The following is a 15891-nucleotide window of genomic DNA, read 5'->3' as shown; positions in this document are numbered from 1 at the left end:
CCATTTCTAGCAAAAAATATCCTTTGAAAATGGAGAAATTAACACAACAAAGTCAATACATTTGAAAATACTGAAATACAAAGTATGTTCTCCAAACACATTAAAATTAAAATAGAAAAACAGGAATCTAGAAAATCCCAAATATTTGAAAACAACAAATTTCTAAATAATTCATAAAGAAATCAAGTGGAAAAGGGTTATATTTTTAACTAAATAAAACATGCGTGTGTGTATGTGTGTGTGCGTGCGTGTGTGTGTGTGTGTGTGTGTGTGTGTGTATATATATATATATACATATATATATCAAAATTTATGGAATGACAAATGGGAATTTATAGGTTTAAATGCCTATATAAAAATGAGGGAAAAGGCCTCAAATCAATCACTTGACCTTTAAGAAACTAGATAAAGAAGAGTAAACCAAACCCAAAGCAAGTATGAGAAAGGGTATAATAAAATTATAATGAAAATCAATGAAATAGACAATAGAAAAACAACAGAGAAAATCAATGACCAGAAGCTGGTTCTGTAAAAAGATCAGTGAAGCCAACAAACTTTAGCTAGACTGACCAAGGAAAAAGAGAAGGTACAAATTCCTAAAACCAGAAATGAAAAAAGGATATCATTCTACCATACATGAAAATAAAAAAGGATAAAAGATTACTATGAACAACTGTAAGCCAAATTAGAGAACATAGATGAAATGTACAGATTCTTAGACACACCACTGAAACTGTCTCAAGATATACGGAAACTGAAGACCTTTAACAAAAAGAAATAATCATTCTGAAAGTCCCACAAAGAAAGGCCCAGGCATAGATGGCTTCACTGGTGAATTATACCAAATGTTTATAAAAGAATTAATACTAATCCTTAACAAACTCTTCCAAAAAGTAGAAATGGAACACTTCTCAACTCATTCAATGAGGCAAGTATTAACCCAGATACCAAAACCAAACAAACACATCACAAGAGAACTACAGACCGATATCCCTTATAAATATAGATACATAGTCTTTTACAAAATACTGGCAAAACCAAACCAGTGGCTTATAAAAAAAAGGATTATACATAATGATCAAGTGAGACTTATCCCACGAATGTGAAGTTCATTCAACATACAAAAAGCAATCAGTGTAATATAACATAATAGAATAAAGGGGAAGAAAACGCATTAACCTTCCTAAAGTTTGTCTTTATCCATTAGATACATCAAAAGCGTTGACAACATCGAACACCTTTCCCTAATAAAAACACCCAAGCTAGGAATACAATTCCCTAACCAAATAATAAAGACCATTTATAAAAAACCCACAGCTAACATCATAGTTAATAATGAAAGACTGGATGCTTTCCCCCTAAAATCAGGAAGAGGAAAAGATGTCCACTCTTGCCACTTATATTCAACATTGTACTAGAGTCTAGCCAGGGTGGCCAAGGGAAAAAAAAGGCATCCAGATTGGGAAGAAAGAAGTAAAACTATGATTTGCAGATAACATAATCTTGTAATAGAAAATCATAAGGAATCCACAAAAAACTTATAGCACAGAATGTTTCATGTAAAAAAGTCAATTGTATACAGTAGCAATGAACATTATGAAAATGAAATTAAGAAAATTCCATTTACAAGAGCATCATAAAGAATACTTAGAAATAAATTTAACAAAAGTGCAAGACAGGTACACTCAAAACTACAGAATACTGTTGAAGGAAACTAAATAAATGGAAATACATCCTATCTTTGTAGGTTTGGATGACAAAATCTTATTATGGTAATACTTCACAAATTGATAAACAGATTCAAAGCTATCCCTATCAAAATATCAGCTAGGTTTTTGAAAAAATTAACAAGCTTATCCTAAAAATAATGTGGAAGCATAGGGACATAGAATAGCTAAAACAGTCCTGAAAAAGAACAAAGTTGGAGGACTCATTTTCCATTTCAAAACTACAAAGCTATAGTAATCAAGACTGGTACTGGCATGAGTGTAGACATATAAGTCAATAGAATAGAACTGAGAGTCCATAAATAAATCCTTACATATAGGATCAGCTGATTTTCAACAAGGGTGCCAACATAATTCATTGGTGCTAGAACAACTAAATAAAGTTGGGACTCTAACAACACCCCATACACAAAGATTAACTCGAATCAATAACCTAAGAACTAAAACTATAAACCTCTTAATTAAAAAAATATATGAGTAAATCTTCATGACCTTTGGTTACTAATGTTTCTTAGATATGACACCAAAGCACAAACCACAAAAGAAAAGATATATTAGACTTCATAAAAATCAAAACTTTTGTGCTGCAAACAATACCATCAAGAAGTCAAAGACTACCCACAGACTATATTTGCATGTTACATATCTAGTAAAAGACCCCATATTGAGAATGCATAAAGAATTCTTAAACTCAAAAATAAAAAGACAACCCAATTTAAAATGGGCAAAGGATTTGAATAGGCATTTCTGCAAAGATATGCAAATGGTCAAAAAGCATATAAAAAGATGCTCAGTATCATTAGCAACTACGGAAATGCAAATCAAAGCCACACCGAAATACCATTTCACACCCACGAGGATGGCCATGATAAAATAGACAAGTGCTGTGAAGGATGTGGAAAAATTGGAACCCTCATATGTTGCTGGTGGGAACATAGAACATGCAGCACTTTGGAAAACAATTGCACAGTTTCTCAAAATGTTAAACATAGAATTACCACTCCTAACTATATACTTAAGGGAAATAAAAACATATATGCACTGATGAACTTGTACACAAATCTTCACAGCAGCATATTCATAACAGCCAAAGAGTGGAAGTAACCTAGTGTCCATCAACTGATGAATGGATAAACAAAATGTGGTATATTCATATAATGGAATATAATTTGGCAATAAAAAGGAATGAAGTATTGATACATGCTACAACACAGATGAACCTCTAAAACATGCTAAGTGAAAGAAGCCAGTCACAAAAGGCCACACTTCATATGAGTCCATGTTTTGGACTGAACTGTATCCCCACAAAATTCACATGTTGATGCTCTAATCTCCAATGTGCTCCAATGTGGAGATAGAAACTTTAGGGAGGTTAAATTAAAGGTAGGGCCCTAATCTGATCAAACTAATGTCCTTATAAGAGGAAGAGACACCAAAGAACTCTTTCTGCCCCCCACCCCCACACATAGAAGAGACCATATGAGGACACATCAAGGTCATCTACAAACCAGAAAAAGAGGCCTCACCAGAAGCCAAAGCTGGTTACACCTTGATCTTGGACATCTAGTCTCCAAAACTGTGAGAAAGTAAATTTCTGTTACTTAAGCCACCCGGTCTTTGGTATTGTCTATGGAAGCCCTAGCGGACTAATACATTCATTTATATGAAATGTCCAAATAAGCAAATCTATAGAGAGAGAAGGTAGATTAGTGGCGGTCTAAGGCTAGGGGTTAAGGCTAAGGGTAGAACGGGGAATGACTACTAATGAATACAAGGTTTCTTTTTGGCGTGATGAAAATTATCTAAGATTAGGTGATGGTTGTACAACTCTGTAAATATACTTAAAACCAATGAATTACATACTTTAAATGGGTAGAATTTATGTATGAATTTATATGAATTATATCTTAAAAGGGTTATAAAAGAAAAAAGATATTACATTAATTTTTTACTAGTTCCATGCTAACTACCATTCCTTAAAAACTGAACAGCTTACCAAATGTTGTATAATTCTGGGAAGAAAAGTAAAATATGGAAGATATCTCCTAACAGAAATGGAAAAGGATTTCAACTGCAGTTCTTCTTCAGAAGTCTTCTCAAATATTGAAAAGGAAGTTGCACAAGCTATAAAAAATGCCATCATTGTCACGACTGAGGGCATTAGGAGTTCATCCTTCAATAGAAGAGGTAGCATACTGTAAGGGTAAGTAGGAAAAAAATCAAAAGAAAAGTGTCAATTCAAACCATAATCGCTTTGTAAAAAAGTTTTAAATGAGTTTATAAGAACTATACTGAAAATATCATATAGAAATTGGTTTTACTCACCTAAATGTTGACACAAGTAAAAACCAAGTAGACATAAAAGGAATTTCACTTAAAACTAAGCAGACAGGACTAAAATGATAAAGAAAAAGTGTTTTAATATTACAGAATATAATTTCAGTTCTTACCTGTAACATATTATATAAGCACATTTATCTTTCTGATTTTCGAGGTAGCTAAAAACAAATACTAAAAATAGCCAGCAAGGTCTCTATATGGATTATTGAGTCACTTTTTTATAACTATCAGTTCAAACTAAATGAGTATAAACAGAAAAGGTGTCAACTTATAATAACTGGAAACATGCTTCTTTCAGTATTCCATTAATGAAATATTTAATCTCTGTCATATACACAGTAGCTTAAAGGATCAGATAAACAGATCTCAACATTCAGAGAAAGAGCTTTTTCATGTATTTCACCCTACTTATTAAATATGAAATGAATTCCTGGTACAGTGGTTTTCAAACTTTTTTATGATCCTGCATATTATATATCACTCAGCTAAGTTAAAAACTAAAGGTATAACAGGGTCATCATCTGCCACCGAAGAAAGGACAGCAGAGGCAAAGAATTATAAAGGAAAACAAGTTTATGATGATAGAATAAAAGAAAAGAGGAAAAAGACGACAGGAAGAGGCTACATGAAAAGAACAACAGTATAGGAACAGGAAGCGTAATGCCAATAAATGGAGCCACTGGCTTTTTGAAAGAGCTGTTTAGGGTCATAGGTGCAAACCGTGACCTTACCACCAACCCCTAGTCCCATTGCCATCTGGATTCAACTGCGGCAATGCTCAAGAAGAGGACTACCTAGAAGACCTGAGGCCTAGTTCCATCTCTGCCACTAACTTACTGTATGACCTTGAACAGATGATTAATTTAACCTTTTTTCTTGTATGTAAATGGTAATAATAATACCTTGTATTAGTAAGTAGTTGAAAAAACTCTTACAAGTATTGGGGAAGGGGAGAATGGAGAGTGACTGCTTAATAGGCATGGGGTTAGTCAATAATATTGTAATAACTATGTAGGATGTCAGATGAGTACTAGATTTATTGGAGTGGCCACTTTGTAAGATATATAAATGTCTAATCACCATATTGTATACCTGAAACTAATATAATATTGTATGTCAACTGTAACTGAAAAATTTAAAAAATTATTTTAAAAAATAGGCATGGGTTTTCCTTTCGGGATGATGAATGTTTTGGAAGTAGACAGTGTTGATGGTTGCACACTGTAAATGTACTAATGGTATATTTTACCACAATTTTAAAAATACATATATAAGTCATTTCTTTTTTTAAAAAAATTATCTATACTTGTCTTCTTTTCCACTCATCATTTCTTAAACCCACCCAAATCAGGCTTTTCCCTGCATCACTTCACCAACACTAACCTTGTCAAAGTCACTTCCATTGTGCTAAGGCAAACAGTCTATTCTCAGTGACTTCCATTTTGCTAAGACAAACAGTCTATTCTCAGGCCTCATCTTGACCTATTAGCAGCATCTGATACAACTGGTCACCTTGTGTCCTTTCTTCCCCCAGCTTTATTGAGATATAATTGAGATATAATGTTGTGTAAGTTTAAAGTGTACGATGTGATGATTTCATGTAGGTATTACCACAGTAAGGTTAATTAACACATCTGTCAACTCAGTTACCTTTTGTGTGTGGTGAGAGCTTTTAAGATCTACCCTTTTAGCAACTTTCAAGTATATAATACCTGTTAACTGTTGTTAATTATAGCCACTATGCTGTACATTAGATCCCCAGAACTTATTTATAGAAGTCTGTACCCTTTGACCACCTTCACCCACGTTCCCCACCAATCCCTGGCAACTACAGATCTACTCTCTGTTTCTGAGTTCAGTTTCCATGAGTTTCTGTGAGTCAGATTCCTCAAAACCCTTCTGTGGTTCCCCATTTCCTTCAGAATAAAAGCTTAAGTTCCTAATATAGCGCATAAAGTCCTAGATAATTTGCAATTTGCACCCCTGTTACCACTTCAATTTCACCTTCTATTACTTCCTACTCTGACCACTCCATTCTGGCCACATTGACTATTCTGTTGTTCACTACACGAGGCATAATTCCATCTTGGGCCTTGGCACTGGCTGTTCCCTCTATCAAGAATGTTATTCTCCCAGATATCCTCCCAGCTAACTCCCTCACCTCCTCCAGTCCACTCAAATACTTCCTCAATGAGGCTTACCTTGACATCCACATTTAAAATTACAACCTGCACTTGCTCCTATACTCCCACCTCTGGTACTCCTATCTTCCCTTGCCCTGTTTTATTTCTCCCTCATGGCCTTTATTACCTTCTAATGCACTAATTTCTTGTTTTTACTTAATAATTAGTATCTCTCCTTAAGAATGAAAGCTAAGAAAGTAGAGATCTTGACTGTTTTGTTCACAGATATATCCCAAGTGCATATAACAGTACCTAGCAAATGGTAGGCACTCAATAAATATTTATTTAATGAAATATTTGTTTAATGATAGATTAGCTGGGACCAGGTCAAGAGCAACTTTTAATGCTAACTTTAAAATAGTTGACCAAAATTATATTAAAGTCATACACTGTTATAAATATTCTAGATATAGTTTGAGTATGATCCCCAGAAATTCAGGGCCCAAAGGCTAATCTGAATAGTCAGATAACAGGTCACCGAATAGGGTGCCTTTCTGAGGTAGAAATTCTAGGAAAAATATACATATTTGAAAGCAGTACCTCTCCACTATAGTTCTATCCCCTGGCACTAGGGATTTGTGTAGGGTCAGCCTAGCCTCACGTAGTGGTAACTCAGGTTTAGACTTTTTGGGGGATGACATCAAGCTGTCCTCCCAGGCTGCAATGATGTGATCCTATTTTGTACAGAGCAAATAAGCCTTCTACGTAGGCCAGCCCAGCTTACTAAAGCTATGCACTGAGGTTTCAGTCCAAAGTTCTACCTAATAAAAGCAATACTTCTTTCATTTGTCATTCGTCATTCTGTACATATCTATCTTCCACAGGAACCTAGTGAACAGGGTGAGGGGTGGAGTGGTTGTGGGTTGGGACTGATCTAGGGCAGGATTGAGTATTCCAATAACTCTGGGTAAACGCTATTTTAATATTAAGATAATATACCCTGAACCATCAGCCAATTTCTATGAAGACCAGGAAAAAAATTTAATGGTCCTAAAACAAAGTAGTCTGGTTAGAGACTGCCAAGAGAGTCTAACCAAAAGTTCTGACAAAAGAAAAAGAGGCAAAACATGAAAGCCCATAGAGAGGTGAATGGAGAGAAAGAGGCAACTGAACAGATGTGGAAATGAAAAAAATGAAAAAGGCAAAGATGACAAACAGGCTCCAATCTGAGGAAAGCCTCTTTGAAAGATATATTTTGTATTAGCATATAGAAAATATATATGAAGAAACAGGAAGAAATAAGAAGTATATCAATAATAAGTCTATGAAATTTTTCAGTTTAAAGTATAAAGAAATAAAATTATAAAAGATCATTCAAAAACATGATTTTATGAAATAATATTATGCAACTATATTTAACATTTGTGTAGTTTTATATTGAACTTAGGTGATTATAGGTAAGTAATAAATTTATTTACATATTATAAATACATAATAATAAATAAATAAATAAAACATTTGAAACATTTTTACTTACAATGATACCAAGAGAATGGACTTTTCATGTACGTGGAAAGAAAATAAAAAGAATGATAGTGCACAGGTAACCTTTAAGGAAAAGGGGGGAGGAGAATGAGAGAGAACATATAAAATTTAATAGCAATTTAATTATGAATTTGAATAAAAATTACTTCAGTAACACTTTAAAGTTTAATGTGGCTTCTATCCAGAAGGAAAATGTATATACAACACTAATATGCATATTTTATTCAAATATAATAATCAAATATTTTTTGAAAAAACTGATTATAAAACTGTACTTAACCATCTAAAAACAAGTTCATTGAGACTGTTATTAAGAAACAAAACTGAAAAATACTTCAGACACGACAATCGTACCTTCCTCCTTACTTGGAATCTCTGACAATTTAAATTAAAAAGCATGAAGGACAAGGTCAAAATCTAAAATTGGCAAAACAAATATTTCGGTGTTTTTAAAATGTGCACTTCAATAAAATATATTAAATATTTTATAAAGTAATGTGCTATTTGGGGTTTTAAATAAAAGTTACTTAAATTTATTTTCAGAAGTTTATATTCTGTATATGAGAGCTCTATCTATACATATCCAATCTAGTTCAAGCAAAATCCTGGATCAGTACCTTATACATGCTATACATTCAATCCATCAGCAAATCCTATCTACACCACCTCCTAAATACAATATGCACCCGCTTCTCTCCATTCTCCTCTGCTGATGGTGGTAGAAGGGTGGTCTAAGCCACCCCTATCTTCCTCTTGGACTACTGCAGTAACTGCTTAACTGGTAACACTCTTAACATCTTACAGTCCATTCTCCACTCAGCTACCATATCAGATTGTGTAAATTTCCCTGTTTAAATTCCTCCAATAGCTTCCTATTACTTAGAATAAAATCCAAACTCTTACGTTATCTGGGTCCTGCCTGCTTCTTCCAGTCTATTACTGTGTCTCTCACTCACTTTACACTAGCCACTTTATACTTGTCCCTTTATGCCTCAGACATGTCAAATGTGTTCCTGCCTTAAGGAAAGCTTTGCTTTTATCAAGTCAGAGCCCAGATCTTGTGATTGGCTCTTTCTCATAGGCCGTTCAGTTCTAGGCTCAAATGTTACTTCCCTAGAAAGGCCTGCCCTTATTCAATCTAAAGTAGTGCTCCCCAACCAAACCCCATCAGCAGTCTTTTCATGTAACACTATTTTCTTCATAGCCCTCTACTCCCAGATATTTTGTTAACTGATTTATTTTGTTTATTGTATTTCTGCCACTAGCATGAAAGGCCCCAGTTAAGAAAGCAGGGAAGTTAACTGTCATTCACTTACATGCCAGTACCTAGAAAAGGACCTGGCACATTAGAGAGTACTCAATAAATATTACTTGAATAAATATAAATTATTTCGCTGCAATAGCTAAATTAGTATTCATACTATCAACTACCTCAATTATAGACTTATATTGAGAATTGAATTGAGAATAATTCAATCTTCATTGAAAGGAAAACACTTTAAAATAATTATAATGGGAAATGTTTTTAAAGCTCTCAGAAGTGTTCAATAAGAATTGAAAATATCAACAACAAAAAAATAAGAAAAGTCATTAAGTCTTTTTTAGTTTTTAAACACAGTGGCTTATATTAAAACATAGCAAACAGAATAAAATTAGGAAATTCAGAGAAATAAAATGTTTTCTGGCTTATAATCCTAAAAGTAATCATCTCTAGCACTGCTACAGTTACTCAAACTCTGAAATTCCATTCCATTACCTTTTAAATATACCTTTATTTAACATGCCACTTCCTAGAAAAATAACATAATCTTACATAAGTTTGCAAATATTTCAAGTTAGACCTACTGAAGACATCAGAGCATTACTAATCATATTCCTCCCGTTCTAAAAGTCCTATGGAATATTAACCATAGATGACTTAGTATGCTCAGAGTTCATTCACAGAATGAAACAACAGAAATCATCAATAAAAAGAAAACAAGCACATTAAACTATCTTTTTTGCACTGTGGTAATGATATACACTTTTGAATATTTTATTATTATGCTATGCTCTAGGCTGTTTTTAGAATGCAATGTAAATAAGTATTGAAACCCTAATTTCTAAAATGTCCCCTTATAAAGTCCACTGACTTACTATTTTTGTAAACTAAATTTTCTTGACATATTAAAAAATATCTTTTAAATGTCATTTTATAGGTGAAGACACACAAGAACAAAATTTTAAGTACCACTGAAATACCACCAGGAGGAATTTATAAACCCACTCAGTGAAACCTTAAATAGTAGGAAATAGAACCAATCCATCTTCAAACTGATACCAGTCATCTTCCTAAAAGAGAGATCTGTCCCTTCTCCTTCTCAAAAGTCTTTGGCTCCTCTTGCACACAAATCAAATTCCACCTTGTTCAACCTGACACTCAAGCTCTTATACAATTTGATCCTTTTTAACTCATCTCTCACTGTATCTCCTCAAAACACACACACACATACACACGAAGTCACACAGATTTCACTGATTAGTAGCTATTCCCAGAGCATTCCCTATCCTTTCCTACTTCTGTACCTTCAAGCCCTTCAGGCTCTTCCTGCTTGAATTCTCTTCTGCTATCTAACCTATTCCAAATCTTGCTCAGCTTTCAAAATATGACTCCAGTCCCACTTGCTCTAAGAAGCTGTCTAACATCTGACCCCCAAGTAATATTTCCTTTTCCCACACTATCACAGCACCTAATTTGTACCTGATAGAACTTAATACCATCTGCTTTACTACATAATTATTTAAGCATGGGTCTATTACCACTGTTTTCTTCTTTGTATTCCCTCATTGACTAATACAAAGCAAAACTAAACAGTTGTTGAAATAAACTGAAAGATTCCGATTGCTCAGCCTAGTGCCCAACACATCACCTAAGTAAGTCAGACACTTAATAAATGTTCACCAAATTAATGAATGTCTTATTTCTGAATCCAATAAATCCTGTTCAGAACAAGAAAATAATTATCTCTATTTTTAAAAGATTAGCTGCACCAAGAATTAAGTATCTAAAGTAATGAGAGACTTACCAGAGTAAATCTGAATGCTTTGGGAGAAGGCTGAAGTATTAATTTTATACATGTAGGAAGCAGGCTCAAAAATGTAAAACAAAAGCTAAAAAATGAATAAAGATAAAATATTTGTTTTCTTTGCAAAGGTATATAGCTAAATTAAAGACATTTTTTAAACTATAAGGATCACATTACTTAACAACTTAAGCTGATTTCAAATTAAAGTTTATTTTTATTTTTTAAATTTAAGACCAACTAACATTTAAATAAAATCTATGCATTGAAATATGTATACTCTTTAATGATTATATAATACAAAACAAAACATAGTACTAAATATTGCTTGTTATTCTACTATTTAGTAAATAAGGATGTCACTGACAGAAAAGATATAAAAATAGATAGCTAAAAGTTAATTATCAAACACTCAAAATAAGAAAACCACCAGGTATAAAGAGACATTGCTATATTTGTAACACAAACACTCATAAAATGTACTCATAAAAGAACCTCTCTGGCCCTCATTTTGCAAAAGTTGATTATCTGATTTTCGAGCCCATGGTAAATTAAAAAGCAAGTTAGAAATGAAGCAGGAAGCTGCTAGAGCTTTTCCTGGTGATGGCTGATGGGCAGGAAGGAAAAATAACAAGCAGAGCCATTTGGAGCCCTTTAGTACCACCACAAACGGCCTTTGAAAGCCCTGAAAACAAGTATTATAAATGCAATACGATAACTGACTTTCCCACTCGTGGTGTGTCAACTTGGCTAGGCTGAACTACAGTTCCTTGTCACAGTGGGCCACGGGGGATATTTTTCGTGAAAGAACTGGAGGGCAGGGGGAGGCAGCACCCATTTTGTAGCATGCACGCACACCTCCCAGTTATTCAAACACGAATCTTGGTGCTGCTGGAAAGAGATTATGCAGATCTAACAAAAGTCCCTATTCAATAGTTGGTCTTAAATTAACCTAAAGGAACACAGACTTGGGTGGGCCTGACTTAATGAGTTAGAAGCCTTTCAAAGAAGGCTTAGGCCATCCCTAAGCTCAGATATTCTTAACAGCAGCTGGGTCTGAATCTCTCTTCATTCCTCCTAAATATTCCTTCCTGAATGCCTGCCTTGTGGACTTCCAGTTTGCTTAGCCAGTCCCCACAACTGTGTATGCCAATTCCACATAACAAATTTCTACACACACACACTAATCTCCTATTCCTTCTTCTTCTCTAGTTGAACCCTGACTGATACACCACTAAAACTCACAACTCTTCAAAATAATGTTAAATCATATTTAGCATATTCTCTGCTTAAGGAGGAGAGAATTAGGTAACGATGCGGGAAGATTTTCACAGAAAATATTTCAAATAAAAGAGTTTTATAAAATGTAGGGGTATTTTTACATTATGTGGAAAACTCATTAATGAAGAATCCCTCATTTCCTAATGGTGCCAGGTAAATGAGATATTACTGTAATACTTTCAGAGAAAAGAGATTATAAAACACTATATGCAAACTTTTGTGTCTCTTACCTGATTATTATCTGGATGTGACGTGGCAAAATATCCTTTATCTTCAGAAAGACGCTGAGGCTGCACCAAATATTGGCTACTTTATCCTTAAAAGAGATTTATTAGTTTTATATTCTGATATAATTGAAAGAAATATTAAACTCTACAAAGTCCAGCCCATAATCTCTAAATAAACTTTTGAAACGTGAAGTTTTTGTTCACAATTTTATAACTAAGTTGATCAAACTCTCCAAATAATGCATATACAAACATACGCACAAGCATTTTTGTTTGCTTTTTTTTGTAATGGGAGTTGATCTAAATCAGTAGCCAGTCATAATCTAGACATTCCCAAAAGATATTTAATATTTTTCAAAGAACAGCACATTATCCTTAAATAATGAGGTTATTCATCTTTGGAAATTTTTCTAGAAGTCTTCTATTTTCCTAATTTGTTGAACACATATCACACACCTGAAATGATCGAGAGTAACCTTCTAGCTACCACCGATGACAAGAATTAATTGCTAATCAATCAAGGAGTTTAAAGACATTAGCAGTTATGCTAGGATCACTTTCAAAATTAAATTTCTAAGTACAGCACTCTGCTTGTGAAACCATCCTCCGCATAGCTGCTTAACACACGGCTGTGAAGGTATAACATCAAGAAAGTAACTATCACTGACAGCTGTGCCATCCTACTTCTCTCTGTCAGATCAAAGAAAATGCTCTTCGGATTTTGAGGACAAGTGAATGGAGGTGACCAGCAATACCATTAAACGTGTTTGATAATTTTTTATTATTTTCATGATAAATTCTATTTCTGCAATGGAAGATAAGGCAAATAACCAAGCAGCTTACATAGAGAATTAAACTTTTCTTTAGATAAGTGTTATCCCTTTTCCCATTTAGAGAAAAAAAAGTGCAACTCGCTGCCAGTGTTCATTTAACATCACACGTAGGAATGCTACATTTTCTAGGATTTGACATTTTCAGTGATTGAGAATTACTTTATTTTGTAAACGGAAATACCACTACTAAAAACAGAATGCTATCAACAGAATGATGTCATTTCTTTCCAAAGACCATCGATATACTATAGTAATTAGAAAATAATAATTAAAGTGAGATATTTCATGGCAAACTTTGGGAGTAAGGTTAGGACTGTAATCTGTGAGTTATCTCAGGGTAAACGCTACAGCCTCAAGTGCCACCCACAAGTATTCTCAGGGCAAACGGGAATTAAAGTCAGAGGAAATATAAAGAAGTTAGAAGCACAATGTTCAAAGTTCAAATCACAGCTCTGCCACAAACTAGCTATATGACCTCAGTTTTCTGATCTCTAAAATGAGTACAATAGCTACCTCAGAGGTATTATAAGGATCAAATAAAATCACATGTGAGGTATCTGGCACCTAGTAAGTTGTGGTGATAACAGTGATTATTTATGATTATCGGTATCAGCAGCATCTCCATCGACATACAAGTCACATGCCTGTTCCTTCACAACACCAAATTCTCTTAGTCTCTTTCAAAATGCTGGTTCTATCTCCTTATAGATCCATTGAAAAATATTCTTTAGCAATTTATATATTCAAAAATTAGAAAGATAGATATGCTTTTATAATTCTTTTTTTTAAAAAAATGTTTATTCAAAAGCAAATTATCTATAAATATGTTGTCCTTGTCTAACTTTATTAAATGGCCTTTTTGTTTCAGAAAAATGGTTTGTTTAATTTAATTACTAAATCTAAATCACTAAATTATAATAAAAGTTTAACAAGAGTGATTAAGCTCTCATTAAATGAAATGAAAGATTCTCATTAAAAATTACTATGGATGAAGGTTATATATCTCATAAGGAATTATGAGATCTTTCTCGCAAACATGATTATTAGTTTAATAAATAATTTCATAAGACTAAAAAGAGAATTTAAACCGAAAAAATTACAGAGCTGTTAACTTTGTGGCTGCAACTTCTCATGCCTTCATTATGGACCCTATTTCTTTAGAAAAATGTATAACTGAATTATAGATCTCATGATGAAATAAATATTATCTATGAATGTAATGTAGTAGAAAATGCCAGCTGAGCAAGAGATTATATACTGGATTAAATAATTGGCAAGGAATGACTGCAAGAGGAGAGCGGCTGAAGTTTCTATTCTTTGTGAGTCTTCTACAGGAAATCACCAGAGGTCACAGGAAAGGTATTATAACAGAAAGGAGTAAGAGTTTTTAAACATGCCTCAAATAATCCACGATCAACTGGGAAGAGTCTTCTTAGAACTTGCAGGGTTTGTTCACTTTCTGTAAAGAATGGCAGCCAGCAGAAAATGAAGGAAGCCACGACAGTACAAGCCAGCTTAATTAACAACACTAACCTAGAACAAAAATGTAACCAGTAAGACAGGGAGAGGTTAATAATTCTGAGAAATCAATCTGAGTCTCATTAAATATAATTAATGCAAATGTAAAATAATGATAAATCTATGCCACCAATATAGATTTAAGATGGGAGTCTATTCAAATCAGAGTTAAAAAATTCACAACCATTAAGATGTGCACTTCTCCAATGAAAAGACTATCACTACACTAATTAACATTTAATTTAGATGTCATTCCCATGTACCCATGAAAAAAAAATGTCAAATTGGGATTATTTCTAAGTATATAATGTAATATGCTCTTGAAGGATGAAATCCTACAATAATGTTATAAAAAGCCAACCTCCAGTAAATGTACATTGTTCAAAATATTTTTCTAATTATGAAGATTTAAAATAAATTAATATAGAACATGACAATCTCTCTTCCCACTCATACCACAGGCAACCCATTAAAAAGAAATCACCAAAAGGCAAAGTGGAAGACCACCTTCCTCTGGGTAAGTATGCCAAATAAGTTCTCTAATTTTTTTTAAATCCCAATGTTTAAAAGCCACTCACCCCTTTCCTGTGAGGCCTTTTTTAAAACACTTGCCAAGTAAAAAGCAAAAAAATGGCAAGGAGTGGTAAAGTTCCATCTGTTTATAATTTATAGCTAAGCAAAATGCCAGTGACCCTAGAAGGTCCCAGTCATAAGACACCCCAAGAACACCCCACAAAGCAAAGCCAAGACTCACAGAATTATATATGTTCTTGTGTCAAGGAAATTATCTCAATTATTAAAAGGACACAGATTTTGCATTTTGTAGAGTGTATTTCTTATACAATTTAAAAATAATATATACAATGAAAGCTATTTCTAAATAAAAATGAAAGTACTGAAGTAATAAACATTTCAAATTATCTATAATGGCCTCAAATATATTAAATCTACTGTTAAACAGAGCAACTGATTTGTTCAGGTTTAAAAGAGTTCTGAGTAGGTAACACATAGCTTTGTTTCTGCTAGACTATTTCATAGTATTACTATAACAACATACCAAAATCTAGAGAATAAAACAATGCTTCTAAAGTTAAAAAAAAACCACAAAACTTCATCTATAATATGCATCAGTATAAATATGTGTACTTGATTAGAAACAATATTGTTATTAAAAAAATTGCGATTAAATTTTCAGTTCAAAATGGTGAGCTGAGCACTCACGTTTACCTCCTCTC

General features: G+C 33.4%; 1 protein-coding gene across 6 annotated transcripts in view; it reads right to left on the bottom strand.

Annotated features, from left to right (window-relative positions):
- Nucleotides 1–3678: 3678 nt before the first annotated feature.
- Nucleotides 3679–15891, bottom strand: part of ALG6 (ALG6, alpha-1,3-glucosyltransferase) — a 37902-nt gene continuing 25689 nt past the window's right edge. For all 6 annotated transcript variants that reach the window (XM_023536210.1, XM_011369555.2, XM_011369558.2 and 3 more), the window contains 7 exons: nucleotides 15235–15420; nucleotides 14536–14671; nucleotides 12309–12394; nucleotides 10801–10885; nucleotides 7728–7798; nucleotides 4053–4121; nucleotides 3679–3922 (listed from right to left, as the gene is read on the bottom strand). In XM_023536210.1, coding sequence (XP_023391978.1) covers nucleotides 3694–3922; nucleotides 4053–4121; nucleotides 7728–7798; nucleotides 10801–10885; nucleotides 12309–12394; nucleotides 14536–14671; nucleotides 15235–15420 — 862 coding nt within the window. In that variant the 3' untranslated portion in view covers nucleotides 3679–3693. The remainder of the gene's footprint in view (nucleotides 3923–4052; nucleotides 4122–7727; nucleotides 7799–10800; nucleotides 10886–12308; nucleotides 12395–14535; nucleotides 14672–15234; nucleotides 15421–15891) is intronic.

The sequence above is a fragment of the Pteropus vampyrus genome, unplaced genomic scaffold (genome assembly GCF_000151845.1).
Source record: "Pteropus vampyrus isolate Shadow unplaced genomic scaffold, Pvam_2.0 Scaffold151, whole genome shotgun sequence".
Taxonomy (NCBI): domain Eukaryota; kingdom Metazoa; phylum Chordata; class Mammalia; order Chiroptera; family Pteropodidae; genus Pteropus; species Pteropus vampyrus.
This window is presented reverse-complemented; position numbering and strand designations above follow the sequence as displayed.